General features: G+C 39.6%; 1 protein-coding gene across 1 annotated transcript; it reads left to right on the forward strand.

Moving 5' to 3' along the window:
* The first annotated feature begins 3089 nt into the window (after positions 1-3089).
* LOC124643680 (proline-rich protein 36-like) lies at positions 3090-4206 on the forward strand. Its single transcript, XM_047182718.1, has one exon. The coding sequence runs from the start codon at positions 3105-3107 to the stop codon at positions 3930-3932; it is 828 nt and encodes a 275-aa protein (XP_047038674.1). The 5' UTR covers positions 3090-3104; the 3' UTR covers positions 3933-4206.
* Positions 4207-21046: the final 16840 nt, after the last annotated feature.

The following is a 21046-nucleotide window of genomic DNA, read 5'->3' on the forward strand; positions in this document are numbered from 1 at the left end:
TCAACATAACTTACTGTTCCGATCTAATCCAGTATCACATTTCAGTGTAGTGGTAAAACGAGTATCAGAATTTACGACGCAAATTCAAAATTGCAAACTGGACGTAACAATTTATCTTTATCTGGAGTAATAACACGGTGTAGATAGTTTTAGAGTTTTATTTTTATTGATTCGATTAACTTTGTCTCAGGCGCTAGATTACGCTGATGATATTTTATAACGAGTGTAGAACTCGTTTTGGCATGAGCGTTGTCGCCTGGAGGGGCCTCATATTAGCATGGATTAATTTCAATCAAGTGAATTTGGTCCGCAGTTGAATGAGCGGTGGTGGCGCGCGGCACCGACGCTTGCGCACACCGCACCGGTTTGCTGCTCGAACTGTCACCATCCTGTTCTGTTCGTTACTGTTTTGTAACATTATCTGCCGCCAACATAATCTGCTCTTAGATAAAACTTACATGACATAATACCTGTGATGTATTGCTATCAAACACGAGTGCTTACTATTCCTTACTTAGTACTAGTGCTTACTTTCCTTTACTATTCCTACACATTTTCTTTCACAACTTCTCATAACTTTTCCGTATCTATGCAAGCACGTTGGATGATTGATTTTATACGTATCCTGTTCTGTCTTCTTTACATAAACATGATAAACATATGAAAATAAGTTTTTATTAGCAACTGGTGCCATTTTGCATTAGTTCTTAAAGGCCAGCAACATTTTTAAGCTAACGAGATCTACAAATGAAATCAATCTTAATCGCAAATTAGATTTATAAAGTGTCTTTCAAGTTTCGTTATTTATTAAAAGTTTCCGTGTTTTTTATTTCGTCTAGCAACAGTCGAAGAGACTACTACTTACTGACTACTTAATTGGAAATTTTATACTCAACAAGGAGAATTAATTAGCACGCTGACAAAAACTCCAGATATAAATATTAATAGAACTACTAACACCTAAATGGGATTTTAAATTTTCCCGCCTTTCAACTTTTTGGCTATGTATAACCTACCTCCTTTTGGAAGCTGATAGCCACAAAACCAGTTCAACGAATGGAATTTTTGAACGCTAGGCATTAAGTATAAGAATTTGATAGACAGCCTCATGTATTTAAGACTTATAAATACTTACTTTTAGATTACATATTTTTTGTCTTTACATTATATTTTAAAATAAACTAAATCTATATTTACATAAAAAAATCGATGATTTGTTAAAAAAGTACATTATTTACTTAAAAACATGTTGATCAATTTTCGACGCCCTTTATTAGTTTTAAGTTTTCTTTTCTTTTAGAAATATTTATTGAGTTTTCTTCTCCTTAGTTTACATCATGGTCAGATGGTGCGATTTACAAGGACCTTCTCTCCTAGAAGTGATGGAATGTCCGAATTCTTTTGCAGGACAATCTCTCTCCCTGACGTCAATCAAAAGATTTAAAATAAAACATCGGATAACATCTAGACTCTAGAGATGATACCCGGTTCTATTTTATATAAATTACTGACTGAGAAAAGGTGAGGAAGGTATGCAAAAGTTTGATTTTGTAAGCAATTAGGCAGGTACCTGCCTAAGTCATAAGTACCTACCTATTTTATAAAGTGGCTGAAAAAGAGAACCAACGTCAAAAACAAAAGTAATACTTTTTTCATATTTTTAGCACTAAAACAATTTATTGCTCTAAAATGTTTTTTTTATTAATTATTCCTTATAGAAACATGATATTCTCTACATTCATAATACCGCCTCCTTACGCTAAACACGCAGTTAGTGATGTCCGAGTAACGATAAATAAATTGGTATCGGTATCGGTGATAAATTTTGATTGGTATCGCCTTTTAATTAAAACTTATCAGGAAGACGATAATACAGTTTTAGATAGGTATTTTCTGATACTTTACCCAAATACCTAGCTAATTTAAAATTAAGTATCCTTTTTAGAAGTAGTTAAATACACACGCACATCCATATTGAAAAATAATTATGACCTTTGATGTTTTATTTATTATGAAAGTAATTAAGTTTTTTTTTTTAATTGAAATATTGTAGGTATATTAATAATCGATGGAATATAATAGCTTTCTTTTGTTTTTATTTATGCATTGGTGTGTGTATTAATGGTATATCACTACAAACACATAAGTATGTATTCCAAAACTTATTCGGGCCGGCCTTTTTTGAGTTGGATCGCTATTTTCACGGTCGCCGGACGCGAGCGAGGTAGGCGCAGCAGGCGACCGCTCAACAAAAAACAACTTTCCTCGAAACAGCGATGGCGCTAAGTTTGCAACGTGAACCACAACGTCGTAACCACCCGCTTAAACCATGTCACTTGAGATCTTATAACAACGCAACAGGCTGGGCCGAAATAACTTGTTGATGTGCGTTGCGGGTGGGACGGGTGCGCGCGGGTGTAAGGGGGACCTAGCGCCGCCGAGCGACGGCCTGTCTACGGCGGCGAGTCGGCGACACCCTGTCTGCCACGGTCGGCGCCGTTGCCGTTCCGTGCGCATTCCTGTCCGCCCGCACCCCTCGTTGCTCGTGAGCCGTCCGCGCGCACGAAGTGGCAACCTCGCATGCAAACTTGTTTCGTAAACGGATGTGGCAGCGACCGGGGCAGGGCACGATTCTCTGTCTTTTTCTTTAACGAGGAATCCTATATGTTTGAAAGAGATAGGAATGGTGGCGCTACGTGCTATCGGCTCCCACTTGCGGCATTTTTTCACGCCGAGAATGAGGCGAGATTACTGCGTAAAGCAGCGTACACATACGCATCACTAGAAAACTCTTTTGGTCAGTATGTAAAACGTGAGTTAAAATATGTTCATATAATTATTGTGTGCTTTATTATATTTTTTACTTATTTTCTAGATATATATAGACATTAAGTAGATTAAATGTCAATCCCTTAAAATTTGAAGTTGATTGGTAAAATGGAGTAGATAAGGTCTTGTTGAAAAATATTTTAATAGATTAAATATACTATTCTTTTTGATAAGGTCTTTCGTATTTGTAAATATTTAGGAACATACAAATAAGATAGAATATAGAATTTAAGAATGAAAAACTGAAGTAAACCTAACAGTGTGAAGAAGGTCTTATGTGTATACGAGACTCACGTCGCACACTCACGCACGTTGGACAGGCAGCGGCGCGCCACCAACATCCGCGCCGAGGCGAGAGAGCAGCCACAGTCAGTTCGGCGCCGTCAACCGCCACGCGCACACGTATTCTCCTCAGAATGGCCGCCGCCCACACGCACCCGGCCCCCGCGCCCTCAGACCGTCGCTCAGAGGGCCGTGCCGGTTCCCGCCGTATCTTCCCACCACAATTTAAGCTGCAAGTTCTCGAAGCGTACAGACGAGACGCTCAATGTCGCGGAAATCAACGCGCTACAGCCAGAAAATTTGGAATACATCGTCGTCAGATCCAAAAGTGGCTCCAAGCGGAACCTGCACTCCGAGCCGCTCTCCTGAGGCGAGCACCACAGCCAGCGCCGTCACCCCCGCCTTATGCAGTTGGATCTCCTGAGAGTGCACGGCTGCCGACACCTCCACCAGTGACAGTACCCACACCGGTACAAGTACCCACGCCGCTACCAGCACCAGTGCCCGTCCCTACGCCTATGCAAGTTGCCGAGCCAATAGATCTATCAGTACGTCGACCCACACCACCACCTGCGCCTCAACCAGCTTATGTGCCACCTACAGCACCGAGTCCACCACGCAAGCCTTTTAAATTATTCCGGCCGTATCTCCTCGAAGACGAAGAAGAAAAACGGCCATCACTGGCGTCGCTACCTGTATCTAACGGCATACATGTGTCAGCGTTCGTGCCGGTGCAGAGTGCGGCAGGCTGCGCGCTTGCTGCGTGCTCTGCCCCGCGTTGGTGCTCGCCAGTTCCCTCCTTCCCGGCTCCGCTCAGATGAGAGTATGCCGTCGGAGCCCTGCTCCGCAACTCCTGTGATCTAGTCGCCGACGCCCGCCTGGCGCCGCCTGGGGCGTAGCCCTCTATCATCGTGCCTTAATGTTCACGCCGCCATAGTGCATTATGCCGTCATCACCCGATGACAGATATTTTGTGTATAAAGTTTAAGATTGTATTTTTATATGTGGGGTTTATGAAGCTTACCTACATTTATAAAGAATAAATATATAACTTCTATTATTATTATTAAATAAATAAAGAGGATTGTTTATTAAGCCGTATTTTAATTCATGATACGTCCACTGGCCGCATTGGAGCAGGTAGCGCCGGCGCCATACCCCTGGCCTACCTGATGTAATCCCCTATTGAATTGTAGTTTAACATAAAACTATGAAAGATTTTTTTTCTTACTTTGTATGAATGGCATTCACTTGGTCAAGTACAAAAACTCAACTTTATTATATCTATCTACTTGAATGAACTTTAAGGTAAATCCTTTATGCATAGGTACATACTTATCTTTTATTTAAATGTTGAATGAAAGGCAAGGAAGTTTTGTCATTTCCCGAATTAATACATTCATGAAAAAAACATTGAAAGTAATGAAAAATATTTTTCGTCATACGAATAACCTGCAATTAATTGTATAATAAATAATGATACATAACAGTATCATAAAATATAATTAATGCAATAAATCATTGTAAAAATCCACTGTCACATTCATCACAGATAGCTAGTCTATTATTTTCAACAGATCAAAAAGTTTCAGCGAAATATTTCAATAGCAAGTTAAAATTAAGTAAGTTAAGTAGAAATTCAATCATGAAAACCAAAATAATTATTAATAATAAATTCCCTGTTACGCCTTTCCTATATTCTTTTTTCAATGATGAGTACATACCTAAATGAAACTGAAGTTTTGATTCACGATACAGTCGAGTCAACTTAAGTTTGAGCATAGGGAAGTTACACTTGATATCGATAGATACCAGAATATTATTCCTTGGTATCGACTGTTTTGTTTAAACTAATTACATTAAATTGTATTGCGATATTTAGTAAATGAAATCTTAAGCAATTAAATATAAATAATATTATAACTAGATATGAGCCTACCTGCCGCGGTCGTGCTCATCCATCGTAATGACATGGCCATCTGCGGTTTTTAGAGCCTACCTACCGCTGTAAGCTTTCTTAGAAAATAGCGTGAGTTAGATACAATAATATTTTATAACAAGTAAACAATAATTTATATAAAATAATTTAAAATTACAGAAGCGTGAAATAGAATTAGATGCAAAAATATGTCCTACCTTATTTCTTTCTTATATAACATTTGGTACTTTTATTCGCATTCCAATCAATCATCAATCACCAATCAAACTTATTAAGCGCAACGTTTAGTCAAAGTTTAAAAATCATTATTTGAGAAACTTTCAGGAAAACGATTCATCCTTTCCAAGATTTGTACCAGCATGAAAATCTTCTGACACACGGTATCAATTTATCTCCATACCAATTTTCTTCTAAACCGGTTGGGCGTTCAAACTGGCTCAACTGTGAAAACATGAGACAGGAGACACTTTCGCATTTCGCATTTATAGAACAGTATGTACATTTTCCTACTAAAACATGCGGTGTTGAGACTAAAACAATAAAGGAGTTGTTTTATTATTGAGTACATTTGCGGGGTAACGTAATGGCGTCGAGCTGTCTGGCGCGGTAGGGCGGCACGAGTGGAGCGTGTCCGTCGGGCTCACATACCCATGCCCGCAACACATGCGGAATGCCTGTATCATATGCCGCAGTAGGGCCGCCACTTGACGTTGTAATGCAGCAAAAACTAAGCACATTGTGGCTACCGGTCATTAAAATAATTGGTTTTGAGCCTACAGGTCAATTAAAAGATCTAACCATTTGGACACTGCTAAATAGGTGGTGTTAGGGATTTTACTGTTTCTAGTGTCATTAACCATTTGGCTTGTAAACGTGACAACTTATTCCCCACGATTTTCGATGTAGGTTTTTCCCAAATGACGCAAACTCAGTATGAATGTATAAATCGTTTTTGAAATTCAATCCTGATGAAAGTCTTTCTCTCATATAGAGTAGTGAGTCTTGGGATACATAACAAATGTAATAAATATATATATAGATATCCATATACGTATAGCTCTTTACTGTGATTATATTCCTTATAAGAGATGTTTAATAACGTTGTATGATGTAGCTATTGGTTTATAGGTAGGTAATTGCAGATTTTCCGTACGCAATCTGCAGGATGTGGTCAATTATATTATATATCCATTAACAACTTATAATAATTTATTAGTGTCCAAATATCCTTGAGGTTATCATTGAAAAAATGTTTTTTTAAATACATATTTTAATGCACGTATATCAAAGTAGGATTAGGAATATTACCTACGTGTGTTGAAAAGCACTTACTTTATCTGCCATACCAACTGGGGATATCCTGTATGAGTAGGTAAGTCAGTCGATACAGGGATAACACATGTGTTAAACTTTACTTACATTAAATATAACTTTCATCAACAAACTAAAGAAAAATGGTAATATGACTGCATCACACTTTCAGCAGGTAACCTAGTTAACCTACCTACCTAAATAAAAACCTTATTTGGTCCATACACATCCTAATCTACTATCATGTTATATCAGATTACTTTGGCCAAATAAAGTTCTATCCAGTTATCCTGTACTCCCCGTGGTTTGCGTTAGTTGGTCAGCTATGTGTCCAGTTTCATAAATTCGTTAGGGTTTTTTCCCCAAAAGCTATGTAAGTTCCACTACTCCTTCGAAATCTCCAGAACTGTTGGAACTGACAAATTAACATCAGGAAAAATCAATAGGTTGCGAAGTTCGTCGATCGGGCCATATGCAGATTAAACCTTACCATTATCATTTATTTGTTCCCTCAGGACAGGAACAGAGCGAAACCCCTGGCGAAAGCTAGTCTCAAATAAATTCTTATGAACATAGATATCGAACAAAACTCCTATGGCTACCAGGCTAAATAGCTCTAGGTATATAAAAGTCGGTCCTGGTTTAATTTCGCGGATCGGCAAACTCTTTTGTTATCCCGTTGTAACCACAAATGGATTAGCTTATACTGAAACTACAGCAATAAACCATTACCGGTATCTCTAAGTACACGCAAATCTGCTAAAAGCTTTTTAGCCAAAAGATTAAAACAATCCATCTGATTTTGGGAGCTATGTAGTTTTATGAGTTCCATCGGGTCCTAAGTTTTAAAAATTCATTGTCATAACTTAATTCAATAGAATTATTTTAATTCGTATCTATAGAATATCTGATCATACCGCCTTTAGCAGCTTATAGGTAATCCAGCTTATCACTAAGACTGTTGATCATAAAGCATAATTTTCCTGAAGGCCACCACTACCAACTTTGGTTAATTTTATGGTCCACGTACCATTATTGCTGGTATAATTACTTTGACGATAAGAAGAAGAATTAAACTTTATGCAGCTCTTAATTATTCTTTCCGAAGTCTTAATGGTCAGTAGGTACATACACGCAGTCTACGTAATTAGAAACTTCTAACAATAGCAATTTTTTCGTTAGCAAAAAATATATTCGAGATCAATGAGATTCATCTGAACATAATGTTGCTGGTGGAAAAACCGAATAATCCCAGTGTTCTAATCCTAGATCAGAATTACCCATGTTTTTTTCTGGAATCAATAATAATGCAATTTTCCTCACTTGATCAACAAGTAAGATTTAGAGTAAATGCGACACAAAGAAGACACTCCACCTCCTAAATATTGCTCTAGACTTGTTAGAGTGAGGGGCACCAGGCACAGGCCAGAGCTTAAAATAATTCCGAACTACTTAAGTTGCCAAACGTTTCCCTTCAGCTCACATTAAAAATATGCTTTAGGACCTGTACTACTTATTTCTGTGGCTCGGCCGGGCACTGACGCCAGCGACTCTACTGACGTCTCTTTGACGTATAAGAATATTTCGCGGTGTTTTCGAGCTGAGCCGGATAATTTAGCGTGCCACATAATGCCTAGTGTGCGAGTTGCACTCGCAGATGTGAGTGTGATATTTACGATGCTCTGCCGGACGGCGCGATGGGCCATAAAGCAAGTAGGCACAGCATCAACTATGAAGTCAAGGATATTTTTGGCACACGCGCACAGGATACACTCTCTGTTATAGTTCACGGGTCATATAACAATAGTATGTCTTTGTGCGTTTACTTTTTAAGGTTTGACGCAGTTTCTTTTATTGTAATCCTATTTTTAGCAAACATCTGCTGTTCATTCCTATGGGTTCTAATTAAAAGTTTTCTAAGATCGTTCTTCATGATTTTATTTTTTTTCCCCTAAAGGACTCTTTAGTCCTGTACTGGGATTCTATAAAACTCGATCAACAACTCGCATTTCACTTCGATTCGTAATGTCATTTCATACTTTAGGGGAGGTAGGGGAGGGATGGGCACTTTTTCACAATTTATTGCATAAAAAATCAGATTTTACAGATCATTATCAACTTTTATTGCCATTTCTTATATTCGGCTAGATATAATGAAAGAGCTTTCCTAAAAATAATAATAATCCTCACCCTTCAGCCGCTCATGTCCCTGTTGCCCTCTTGTTGCTTTTCAGTGACTGATTCCCGGGGGCCCAGTAAGTGAGTTGGCGAGTCTCCACCTGCCATTTTAACATGTATTTAATACATTGTCATCGGCAGGTGCCATAGTTCCCGTAGTTTCCCCATTCCTAGTCCATTAGCATCCCATCACAATAGCCCAAGTAGTTTTCATCCATAGTTAGCAATAGTTTAGCACAGAACCGGGGATTGTCCTTGGGTACATTTCTATAGTGTATACAGGGATAATCGTCGGTTTTGTGTCACCATTTCATTAAAGTTGTCTCAAAAGGGCTTCAGCGTGTTGGCTTCGGCCCCACGTTCGCCTCCCAAAAATCCGGGACTCTATAGTCCCGAGGTCTGGTAGAGACATACAAGTTAATAATAATAATAATAGGCCCCGCAGGGCATCTGAGGCGGATGACGGGGAGTAGCGACCCCGCGGGGCTATATATCCGAGTGCTCCAGGGAGAGTATACTGTCCCCCATCTCCGGCTTGCCGGAGTGAAGCATGACGGGGGATAGGTCTCCCGCCTCTTGGCTTGCCTTCATCGGCCGGTCAGAGTGGAGTCGCTAGAGCAAGGTTAGTCCTGCTCGGAGGGTAGGTGCCTCGTGGTAAGTGGCGAGTGGGCCGGTGATGCTGGACCCACAGGGAGCGCGTGATCTGCGTTTAAAGTCCGCCGAGGTATCCTCACCCTTCTCAGCCGCTCATGTCCCTGTTGCCCCCTTGTTGCGATTTAGCGACTGATTCCCGGGGGCCCAGTAAGTGAGTTGGCGAGTCTCCACCTGCCATTTTTACGTGTATTTATTACATTGTTATCGGCAGGTGCCATAGTTCCCATAGTCTTCCCATTCCTAGTCCACTAACATCCCATCACAATAGCCCAAGTAGTTTTCCTCCATAGTTAGCAATAGTTTAGCACAGAACCGGGGATTGTCCTTGGGTACATTTCTATAGTGTATACGGGGATAATCGTCGGTTTTGTGTCACCATTTCATTAAAGTTGTCTCAAAAGGGCTTCAGCGTGTTGGCTTCGGCCCCACGTTCGCCTCCCAAAAATCCGGGACTCTATAGTCCCGAGGTCTGGCAGAGACATACAAAAAGAAATAATAATAATAATAGCCCCGCAGGGCATCTGAGGCGGATGACGGGGAGTAGCGACCCCGCGGGGCTATATATCCGAGTGCTCCAGGGAGAGTATACTGTCCCCCATCTCCGGCTTGCCGGAGTGAAGCATGACGGGGGATAGGTCTCCCGCCTCTTGGCTTGCCTTCATCGGCCGGTCAGAGTGGAGTCGCTAGAGCAAGGTTAGTCCTGCTCGGAGGGTAGGTGCCTCGTGGTAAGTGGCGAGTGGGCCGGTGATGCTGGACCCACAGGGAGCGCGTGATCTGCGTTTAAAGTCCGCCGAGGTATCCTCACCCTTCAGCCGCTCATGTCCCTGTTGCCCTCTTGTTGCTTTTCACTGACTGATTCCCGGGGGCCCAGTAAGTGAGTTGGCGAGTCTCCACCTGCCATTTTAACATGTATTTAATACATTGTCATCGGCAGGTGCCATAGTTCCCGTAGTTTCCCCATTCCTAGTCCATTAGCATCCCATCACAATAGCCCAAGTAGTTTTCATCCATAGTTAGCAATAGTTTAGCACAGAACCGGGGATTGTCCTTGGGTACATTTCTATAGTGTATACAGGGATAATCGTCGGTTTTGTGTCGCCATTTCATTAAAGTTGTCTCAAAAGGGCTTCAGCGTGTTGGCTTCGGCCCCACGTTCGCCTTCCAAAAATCCGGGACTCTGTAGTCCCGTAGTCGGTCAGAGACATACAAGATAATAATTGTAACTGGAGATTTTGACAATCAATAATTAATAATAGAAAATACACATACCTTTCATTAGTTTTCTCTTTATAACGATCCGAAACCGCAACAAAATATTTAAGTACTTTTACGAGTGTTTGTTCTTGACAACTCACAGAAATGACAGATAGTCTATGGATGAACACCGTTACCAGTCGGTAACGTAAACTACCCAATTAAAAAAAAACAAAACTATGATCAGAAATCAGAATAAAAGGACCCCCCTTTTATTCTGATTTGATCATGTCTCCCAACTGCCCATCTCTCCCCTACCTCCCCTATAGATAGACAGATTTTGACAAATCTGTCAAAATCTCGACTTTGATTTAGTTCAACTTGTCAACACGCTCGATAGTGAAGCGCTAGTGTAGTTTGACAATGTCAATCACGAAACTTTAAGGTAGAATTCCGTGGGTCGCGATTGTCGCAGCCGCGCGCGACAAAAGTCAACCTATGAAAATGTATGGCACCGCTGCCGAGGGCTGCGACAGTCGCGCGCGGACGACGAATTTCGTGAGCCGCTCGCGGCCGTACGCTTCTCAACATGGTCTAGCGCTTAATAACATCTATAGAATTTTAGTAAAACCAGAATTAAATTTTTGACAATGCCGCGAGCAGCTTACGAAATTCGTCGGCCGCGCGCGACTGTCACGGGCCTCGACAACGGTGCCATACATTTTCAAAGGTTGACTATTGTCGCGTCCACGGAATTCTACCTTTAGATCGAAGTCGAAGTGAGAGTGATGTCGAAGTGAGTTGTGATATTTTATAGAATCGACATGCTGAAAGTGCTAAACTTATTCGCTCGAGTGACTCGAGTGATTATATTTCCCGTTTTTCCACATGACTGATGTAACGGCGCTCTTTCTTTAGTTGAATGTAATTCCATGACGGTAATTGTTTAGTATCCGGATGTGTGTGCGTGTCGGCATAAAGGATATTCACTTTGGTGTTTGTCTGTCTTTAGAGCGGGTTTGTTTCTTCAGCGCAAACACAGACTAATTAACCGCGGTGCCTTTGTTTGCCTCTTCCAGAAATCGCTTTACATGTTAAGATGTTTGAATGTAGGTACCCGTTGCACCTCGATTTCTAATATGGTTTGCTTTGATGTCAGAGTCCAGTCCAGCTAGTCGTAATCATACACAAATATCTAACTCTCACTGCTTTGTTGGGGAACGACTCAGATGTATGGAATGCGGTCCTTCCACCTTTATTATTTCACTTCTAACTTTGATTGTTATCAAGTTTTCAACAAACGCATTTCGTTCACGATCATGACCCATGCATAGAATAGAATACAATAATGTGCATACGGCAATACGTAAGTACTAAATGTATGTAAGTTTATGTAACAGCTCACCATGTAATAAAACTAAATGAACGGTAAATGGTTTGTTGTACTTACTGCACATACTTAACAGGTATACTAGGAGGACTAGTTTCTAAGAAGCCTTATACAGTGCAATGCGCATTTGCAATGTATACGGTCTTAGATATTCATTAAAGTAGTTTGCAGGTTACTTATTTAATAGCTATGGATAGTCATAAACATAAACATAAACATACATAAACTGAACCTGTATACTAAAATAAAAATTCCCCTTTTAGCTAAAAAAAAAAAAAATAGTCATAATAAATTTAAATCGGAAACATTATGCAAAAATTTAGAGTATCAGCTCTCGTAGACCTTTAAATATGAACTGTATTTATTTTATGTACTGTGTATTATTTTGACCGAAACTTGAGAAACACAGAAGGGCTGTAGTAATAACAATAATAGAGCAACCTTTAAGTCTCCGTGAGGTGATCTCCTAAATAAATGAGCTCGGAGTCACGTCACTCGTTTGCACATAAATAGCCCGAGTCACAAGACAGACCGGTCGGCGCGCTCGGGGGGATGCGCGGTGCGTTCGTGCGCTTGCGCTGCTCGATGGCCGCTCCGCTTGGCGCCAACGCCGCCCGCGTGTTATTTCCGACGCCATTACTCACACCGGCTTCGACTAATTATAATATTCAGCGAGCTCGCATCAGCCGACTGTCCGACGAGTCCGTTCACATATCCTGCGCGATTGCATGCACGGCTCCAATTCGGCTGAATTGTTTTCTTGCGAATGTTATTTTAAAGATCAGGCAGAATTTCGCGTCAATTTCAGATCCCTTCTCAATAGTGTCTACTACTTACGTCTAGAATCATCCAACAAGGCATTGTTAAAAGACATAGGTACAAAGCGGCCGGTTTAGTTAATTGATGTCGTCTGGCTTTGATAGCGGCCGTTCGGTGAGATCAGAGAGGTGTCGGCGGCGTTGAAACGGCTCTTCTCTGTAAACACGCCTGTTGCCTGTGTAGTCGGGTAACGCAATCAGCTCGCCCTTTGACACCCGCCTCGGTACCTCTGATAATGTAGTCCGAACACTTTGTACGGTTTGGCACAATAATAGCAATGTTAACCTCATTCCGTTTGCTTTCTGGTGAATCTGTATTTGTGTAATAATAATTACATAAGAAGAAGACACTGCAATTATTATGGCGCAATCCTGCCTATATTGTAGTGATAAAGATTTGCGTACTGGGACGATGCGTACAAGACAAACAACCCCATTTTCGAACTTGATCTGGGAACATTACGCGTCCATAATACAGCTTCTGTTGTCTGGCCGGTCATCGCTGCTCGCATCGAATTTCATTTGATGGTAGGGATTAAACATGTTATTCTGGGCTTTCTCCTCTAGCTCATTCAATTCCTGCTACTCTCCCTACGGGATTTGATTGATTTTGCCTATCAAAGAGTTTTCATTCCGGCAAGGTAAAATTTATGATTAAATTCGTGAAGTTTTGGTGACAACATCACCAAATTTTGGCAAAAATTAACATTTTCAGAATTACCCATAGATTTGAATTTATTAACGAACTCCAATAAAGCAGTTCTCCAAGTAGTTGTAGATACAATGGTTAGGATTATAAGAATATTTCATATATTGGCACTTCTGTAATATTAAAAACAAAGAATGCTACCATTCTTTGTTTTTAATATTTTTTTGGCGACGAAGTTATACTGCAGATCATCTTGCGGAAAACACGTATTTTGCATTTCCGCAGGCACGGTAATGAGCTACCGCCAACAGCTCACGAAGATTCTCACTTGCTATGTTAGATGTGAGGTGATAGTCGATTAAGTAAGTATTATAAACTTTGCCTACCGATTGCATGACACTGACGGTCAAGTTTATCGCAATCTGCTTCAGCACCTCATTAAAAGTTGCCGGTTTGTTCATTGATCTGGTCTCTTATCTAGAAAATGGAGTAATTAAGTGCTAATTTAATTTGATTACAATTACCTATCCCAAAAAAGGAAACTTCTCTTCGTTTGGATTGGAGACAAGACTTCACATAGAAAAAACCGGGACCTTGGAGCCGTATTGAATCACGTGAATACTTCTTGAGGTCACTAAAATTTTATTTTTATACAATTTTTGATAAATATTATTTATTTTAAATGACTTGTTAATTAAGAAACTAGATGTTAAGATATGGTAATACTGTAGTAGTAAAATACTACTTGTCCACAATACAGATAGTTTACACATTTAAATGTGCTTTAGAATCCTTTTGTTTATTTGTTAATTTTAAATTATTTTAGCTCTTCTCGCCTGAAACACAGGATATCCTAGTTCAGGCACGTAAGACTCGGATATAAGCTTATATTTAAGACTCAATGTAATTCATGCTGTAATGTAATTTAAATAAAAATATTATATAAAAAAATATTATATATATATTATAAAACTAATCCTAACTAATAAAATGATGTTCTTTGACGAAACGATGACTAAGCCAATAGTCGAACTCATTTTTTTGTTGTTAGAAAATAGTAGTCATTAACTAACGCGTTATGAAATAGAACGCCCAAGACAGAGAGAGGAATACGTCAATGTGATAATAAATTTTTCAATAGCGATGACCGACCATGACGTACCTAAGTATAACCGGTGCCAAAATAATGGAACCATTTGTTGTCACATCATCAGTTTTCATGAATTTTCGTAGCTTTGTTAGTCACGTCCGCCATTTAGTCTACAATATTCATTTGTTCGTCAACTGTCTTCTGAGATTTTGTGTTTTAAATATCTTCATTAGCTTACTGATAAACTAACAATTCAAAGAGGAAATTAAGTTATGTTTTCTTCTCTGCGTTTTTTTTTTTAATCTCGCTCTTTTCTGTGACAATTTCCTAAACAAAGCATTATCAGAGCTGAAGAAACGCACTACCTGGGAAAGACTAAAGACATGATCTTACAAAAACATAGGTATATTGGGTAACCATAGATTCTCTCTTACATATTGGGCAACGCCTACATTACAGTGGGATAATTAAAGACGACCCTTTTGACGACATCCGAGCAATATTTTTAAAACATCATGTCGCACTCATGCACTGACTGAACTTTACCTTCGTGACAAGGGTCAATGGTGTGACAGTGAACATATTTCGCGTGGTTTCAGGAACGTCGACCGACCGTGACGCAAATAAATTCGTGCCAATGAAAGCACCAATCACTTACTACATTTCTTCTTGTGGGCATTGTTACACCTACCATATGTCAGCTTGCCAAGACATAAATATTTTTGGGATTCTAAGTCTGTCGTTACCAGGGTACTTTAAAAATTTTCCAAACAGTCATTGCATTTCTTACAAACACACACGCATCTATTCTTAAAGCAGGAAAATGGCTGACTATTCTATTGCATCCTTGAGTATCGAAATAATCTTTGAAAGGAAATCTAAAGGAGATGGTAATTATGTTTGTGTGTAGCTGTGAGCACTAATACAGGCTGAGATCATTAAAGCGGGTTCATATCAGTTTCCATAAGTTTTTAACGGTTGCCCTCTTGATAAACTCCTGTTGATTGTGCGCCTCCGCCACACGGGCGGACCACCCGAGCGTACGTACTGCGGCCGATGTCATAAATATAATGTGGCGCAACGAGGATCATCCACGACACTGCGGTGAGCCCTGATAAGCCTGAGATACGTGATAGTGCACGAACACCTAATATTTATAGATTTATTAACAGTCTTTGATAAGGATTATTACAACAGAGACTGGAGTTTAATCCAGCAAGGTACCTACTAAAACCATGAAATTAATGCAGCAATAAGTAGGTAAGTACCACTCAAACTGAAAGGCAAGGACTATAATGAATAGTTGCAAAATCGTTTTCTTATCAATTAGTGGTAAATCCATATGGAGTAGATGACCCACTTTGAAACAAAGAATGAGTCAGGCTCGTTGTCATTGTGGAAGTATGCTCGAGCAGTGCGGACAATATCTTGAGCATGAATGTTGCACAAAACACCATTACGAGAACAAAATTGTCCTATGTAAGCAAATACTTAAATCATTCTTATGTTTATTACCTGCTAACTCTTCGTCAAGATACTTCAGATATTGTTCTTTCTTCTGTTACATTCATTCGCATACATACTTTCGCACTCATTTAAAGATCAACCTTCGTTATTATGAGTGTTGGCTGATATCAAAGCATCAGACAACTAAAACATAATACGTATATAAATAGGAAAGAAGACTTTCCTGTTATGTCGCTTCATATATAAAATCGTTCAGATCTCAAAGATGTTATCGATATCCAATTCTACATAGGTTATAAACTGGTTAGTTAAGAAGTTGGGTGCGCCAAGTAATTTGCTGTGAGAAGGTGCGCGGGGCAGGGGAGGCCACCGTGCATCGGTTCCGGGGTTCAGCGACAAGTTGTCTGGCAGGGCCGGCGCCCCGGCTGCGCGCCGTCCTCGCCCCACCGCATTATTATGGGCCTGACGCCGCCGGCCTGTGCCCCGCGCTCTCCGCCCCGCCTCACTCCGCTGCGCCCGCGCCACCGCTTCTCAGAAAACGAATCCGGCGATATGGTGACGGTGACGCACACATTGACATTTGGCAGTTGATGTGTACGACACAGTTTCTTCGTCGGGAAAATTGAATTGATGTGCCAATGAATTTAGAAAATAGCCTCATCACTTAAGTCATGAGTTAAATTTATTTTATATCTTCACATGTGACATAATTATATTATCTCACATGAAGATGAAATTAGCTCCTGAAAATTGATTTTGACAGCAGGTATGCCACTTACATTAACCTGTCGTAAGATAGTATGAGCAGACTATTTCGCTAGCACTTCATGTCATACTAAATGCACTTGCTTGTGCAATTTGTATCGCTGTAGGCAAGTTGGTAGTGCGCTGAAGAGTTAGCGAGCTTTTGAAAATCAGATAAAGTTTTCCCGAATTTCACTAATCTTCTTTTTCAGTTCCTACTTTACTTAGAGGAATTACTTCATGACTTATTTATGATGATGAATGTTGGCAAGGGCGGATCCAGCTTCGGCGCCAGGGGGGGGGTCACACAGTCGTGGTCAAGTCACAAAAAATATTATATTGTAGCGTATACTTCTTTTAATATTAAAAGTAGTAGTGTAAATACAATAAGCGCGATCGTAGCGAGCTCGAAATTTTTCGAATGTTGAGAAAAGTATTTTCATGTAGAAAATGGCCCGAGCACAGTGAGCGCAATTTCTCGTATATATACCAAACATATGTGCCAAACAAAAAAGCGCGAGCGAAGCGAGCGCGAAAATTTTTGTTCAGGTCGAGGACTAAGGTTAAAAAAGTGTTTTTATGTAGAAAATGGTCCGAGCTGAGCGAACGCGATTTCTTGGACATAATCAGAGACGCGAAATTGAAAAAAGCGCGAGCGAAGCGAGCGCGAAAATTTTTTTTCAGTTCGAGAACTAAAAGTAGATGAAAACGCTTTCTTGCTGTATAACAAATATACAGCACAAATACAAGAAAGCGCGAGAATTTTTTCAGGACTAAACATTTGAAAAGTATTGTGTACGCAGAAAAGGCCGCGTACGTTTTTTATTGCTGCAACAGTAAAACATTTTCTGTGAAAACTTCAATTGTCTTACTATTGGTAAGGGTTCATGAGATCAGGGCTGTCTCTAGCTCATGTAGCGCCTGGGTGCAATCATCACCCAAGCGCCACCTATGTATCTATTGAAAGATTTTGAGTAGTACATACTGATCGAAGTACTTTACAAGGAATATAAATAAGTACGTTCGAACGAAAGTCACTTTTTTGGTAGATAAAGGACTTAAAAAAATGTTTTCAAATCATTGTAGGCTCAAACTGTTGGCCAGATTTAAGTTATGAAAGTCGAGACTGGACAACGTAATTGTAAAAATTAGCGCGAGCGAAGCGAGCGCGCAAATTTTTTAATTTTGGGACACAAAAAGTTAAAGTAACAAGCAGTCGGAAGCGCAAACTGTTTTGTTTTTGAGGACTCCATTAATATTTTTTTTTTTTGCTATATTTGACTTATGAAGTTATCGAGGCGAAGCATATATAATATTGCGCGAGCGAAGCGAGCGCGAAATTTTTTGAGCCTACGACACAAAAGTACCTGATTAAGCACACTGTAAAGCAACAATAGTCGTGAGCGCAGCGAGCGCGACTTTTTTAAATTATTTGTTTGAAGACTCACAAATCAGACTGGGAATTACGTACAAATAAAAAGGAACCGTGATTAGAGCGAGTGCCATTTGTGTTCGTTGATTCGGTGCGTCAATAAAAATAATAAACAATCAGAAATACAGTACAGACATAGTCATTTACTCGCGAGCGTAGCGAGCTAGAATTTTTTCGAAAGCGAAGGCGACTTTTTTGTCAGTATCGTGATACAATGTGGAACTTCTTTATCGAACGGGTGTAATTTCTTCGAAATTTCCTGGTGGTGGGGCGTCCCGCGGCGCCCCTGAGATCGAGGCGCCCGGGTTATTCGCACACCCTGCATCATAGGTTAAGACGGCCCTGCATGAGATACATCATGTAATGTAGACAACCCGGACAGCAGATTCTTAGTAACACGGTCCTGTTTCCTCCTTTTGGGTAGGTACGGATAAAGAGTAAATAAAGAATAGAGAGTGAGCGTTGCGAGCACGAATTCTTCAGCAAAACTACTCTACCTGTAACTATGTAGGTATCTACCTATTCACTCGGAATAAAAATTATCTTATACTTATAACAAAAACATAAAACATCGTGTTTAACCATTTCAATTATTGGTCCTCTTAGGTCCTGAACCTGGCCCAGGGGGGGGTCATGACCTTGTGACCTACCCTCTGGATCCGCCGTTGAATGTTGGTAATATCATAAAGCTGACATGCGAAGAAGATACGAATCAACTTTTAATAAACAGGCGTTACATACCTTGTAACACATGTGTTCAGTGTATTGTGTATTTAACAAAATCAAATCGTTTGCTAAATGCTACCTAACTATTATTTAACATGAAACTTTTTTATCAATGTCATACCTACCTATAAATAAGGAAAATTATACCTAATGAATGGGACATTAATTTTATAGAAAACTGAATAAGTATTATCTTGTCTAAACTTAGTCATGAAATAATTGAAAAAATCCGCATTATGAGAAGTTGCCGTTGCATAAGTACTTGGATAGATCTTTGGCTCTTGTAAGTCATTAGATCGGACTAATACGTTCGCATGATGTGGATAATGTCCACACAAAGAAATATATTCTATGCTCATGCTTCGTCGGCGCATCGCAGTACTCCTACATAGATAATGTATTGGCGTTACACATAAATAGGTGTGTCCAAGTAGGTGTGATGCTGGCTATGTGTGCGTTGTCGGTGCGACTAGATAATTTATCGAGTGAGCACGGCTTGCCGAGCTGCCGCTACGCAGCAACTTGCCGCAGTGGTGAGGTGGGTCGCACTTTATATGGAGAGTTGTCTAATCCACTGAATAAATTAGCATTGGGCCTAGGTTTCTCCTGAATGACTAATGGACATTTAAAGAATTAGCTCAATGCGCATGCCACACGCTTTCCAATTTCTACCTATGTAAATGGCGACACACGAGTTGATATCATTCGCTTGTAGGAATATGTTATTAGGAGCTCTTTGCGGTTTAGTGGGTGTTTAAGTGTAATTCCAACATATTTTTTTTATAAAAAGAACCAATCTTCTTTGTGAGAGTTCAATCAAAGAATCATGGAATTTGCTTTATGAGCAAGCCGTTTTTTAAGCATTTTCCAGATTTGAGACTACAATCCCTTACATATCTGAAAACAATCGACGCAATTGAAATCTGCAGTCAGTGTAAGCAATTGTACATGAGGACAGCACGAGGACATCACAATACGTACTAAACACGTGTTGGCCAGGTATTGTTAGAAAATATTGATATAATAATCATGAGAGTGAATCGTGCGCCACCTGGAAATGCGTAGATATCTACGTAACTATCACAAGATGCGGCCGATGCACGCGGCTGCAACAAAGCCGGCGCTACCAGGTAGCGCCACTTTTATTGTGCGACCGTTGCATTCCATTTAAGCCGCGTTCAGTGTATTCAGCCGCTTATTTCAACGAAGTTGACTCTTAATGAACGCAGCTTTAGGAGAAAAAAAAGCCGCAAAGCCAAATATATGTCGGATTTTCTAAAAAAAACATTTAAGTTACGAAAAAGGAAGATAGAAATTCAGAAAGAAGAATCAAAAGTTAAATTGAGAATAGATAAATAGAGAAAAATAAATTGGATCTTAACTCCAATTTATCGTGTGAAGAAGGAAGAATCCTTCTGAATCTCTATCTTCCTTTTTCCTAACGTTAAGATGAAAAATAACTTGGATAACTTTGATTTAAGGGACTGTTATAATAATGATAAATGTTGTATGAATGAATGATGTTGTTATTAACCATCTAGGATGTTCTCCAACTGCCATTAGTCAACTTCCTTTCGTCTACGCGTACCGGAGCTCACGAACACTTACCCCTACTTATCGAAAGTAGTGATTGGCATTGCCAACAAAGTGTACGAATGAAATCTTGAAGACTCTACCTACATCATGGAGACATAATACACGTCAGGATCAGGTCTTACATGAAAACTATTTCCCTACAACGATATTTTTTGTTCGGGCTCGGTTTTTAGAGTGAAGTCACTAGCGTTATCCTGAGAAAGAAGATGTTTTTTGTTTGATTTGAGAAAAGCTCACAATGTATCATTACAACGAACTGAAAAATGTACAAAGTCAAATCATTTATTTCATTTAGGCCTTTACAAGCACTTATGAACGTCAAAATTATAACTAAGTTTGATTCTAGTTGCCCATTCCAAAAGTAGCTTCCTATGGAGAAGAACGGGCAAGAAACTCCATGGTTACTCTTTTTAAAAATAATATGGTATTACAGTTTGTATGTATATGGTATTGATACATACAGTAACAGCATGCGAAGATCATGTAGAATCGCAAATGAGGATAAAATGACAATTAAAATGCTACATGGTGTTCACATTTACAAATTGGTTTATATTTTGGTACAAAGTTACAAACAAATAATCAAAAGATGAATACAATTTTACTTGCTGGTATAATTTTAATTTGTTAATTAATTAGATTTTGTCAGTATGTCCTATGGAGCAGGACCAGCATGTTTCCAAGCATTTTTATCTTGAATGTAATCTTCTAATTTATAATATGCTTGCTTACAAAGTGTGGCTTTTA

This window comes from Helicoverpa zea, chromosome 2 (assembly GCF_022581195.2).
Source record: "Helicoverpa zea isolate HzStark_Cry1AcR chromosome 2, ilHelZeax1.1, whole genome shotgun sequence".
NCBI classification, from domain to species: Eukaryota; Metazoa; Arthropoda; class Insecta; order Lepidoptera; family Noctuidae; genus Helicoverpa; species Helicoverpa zea.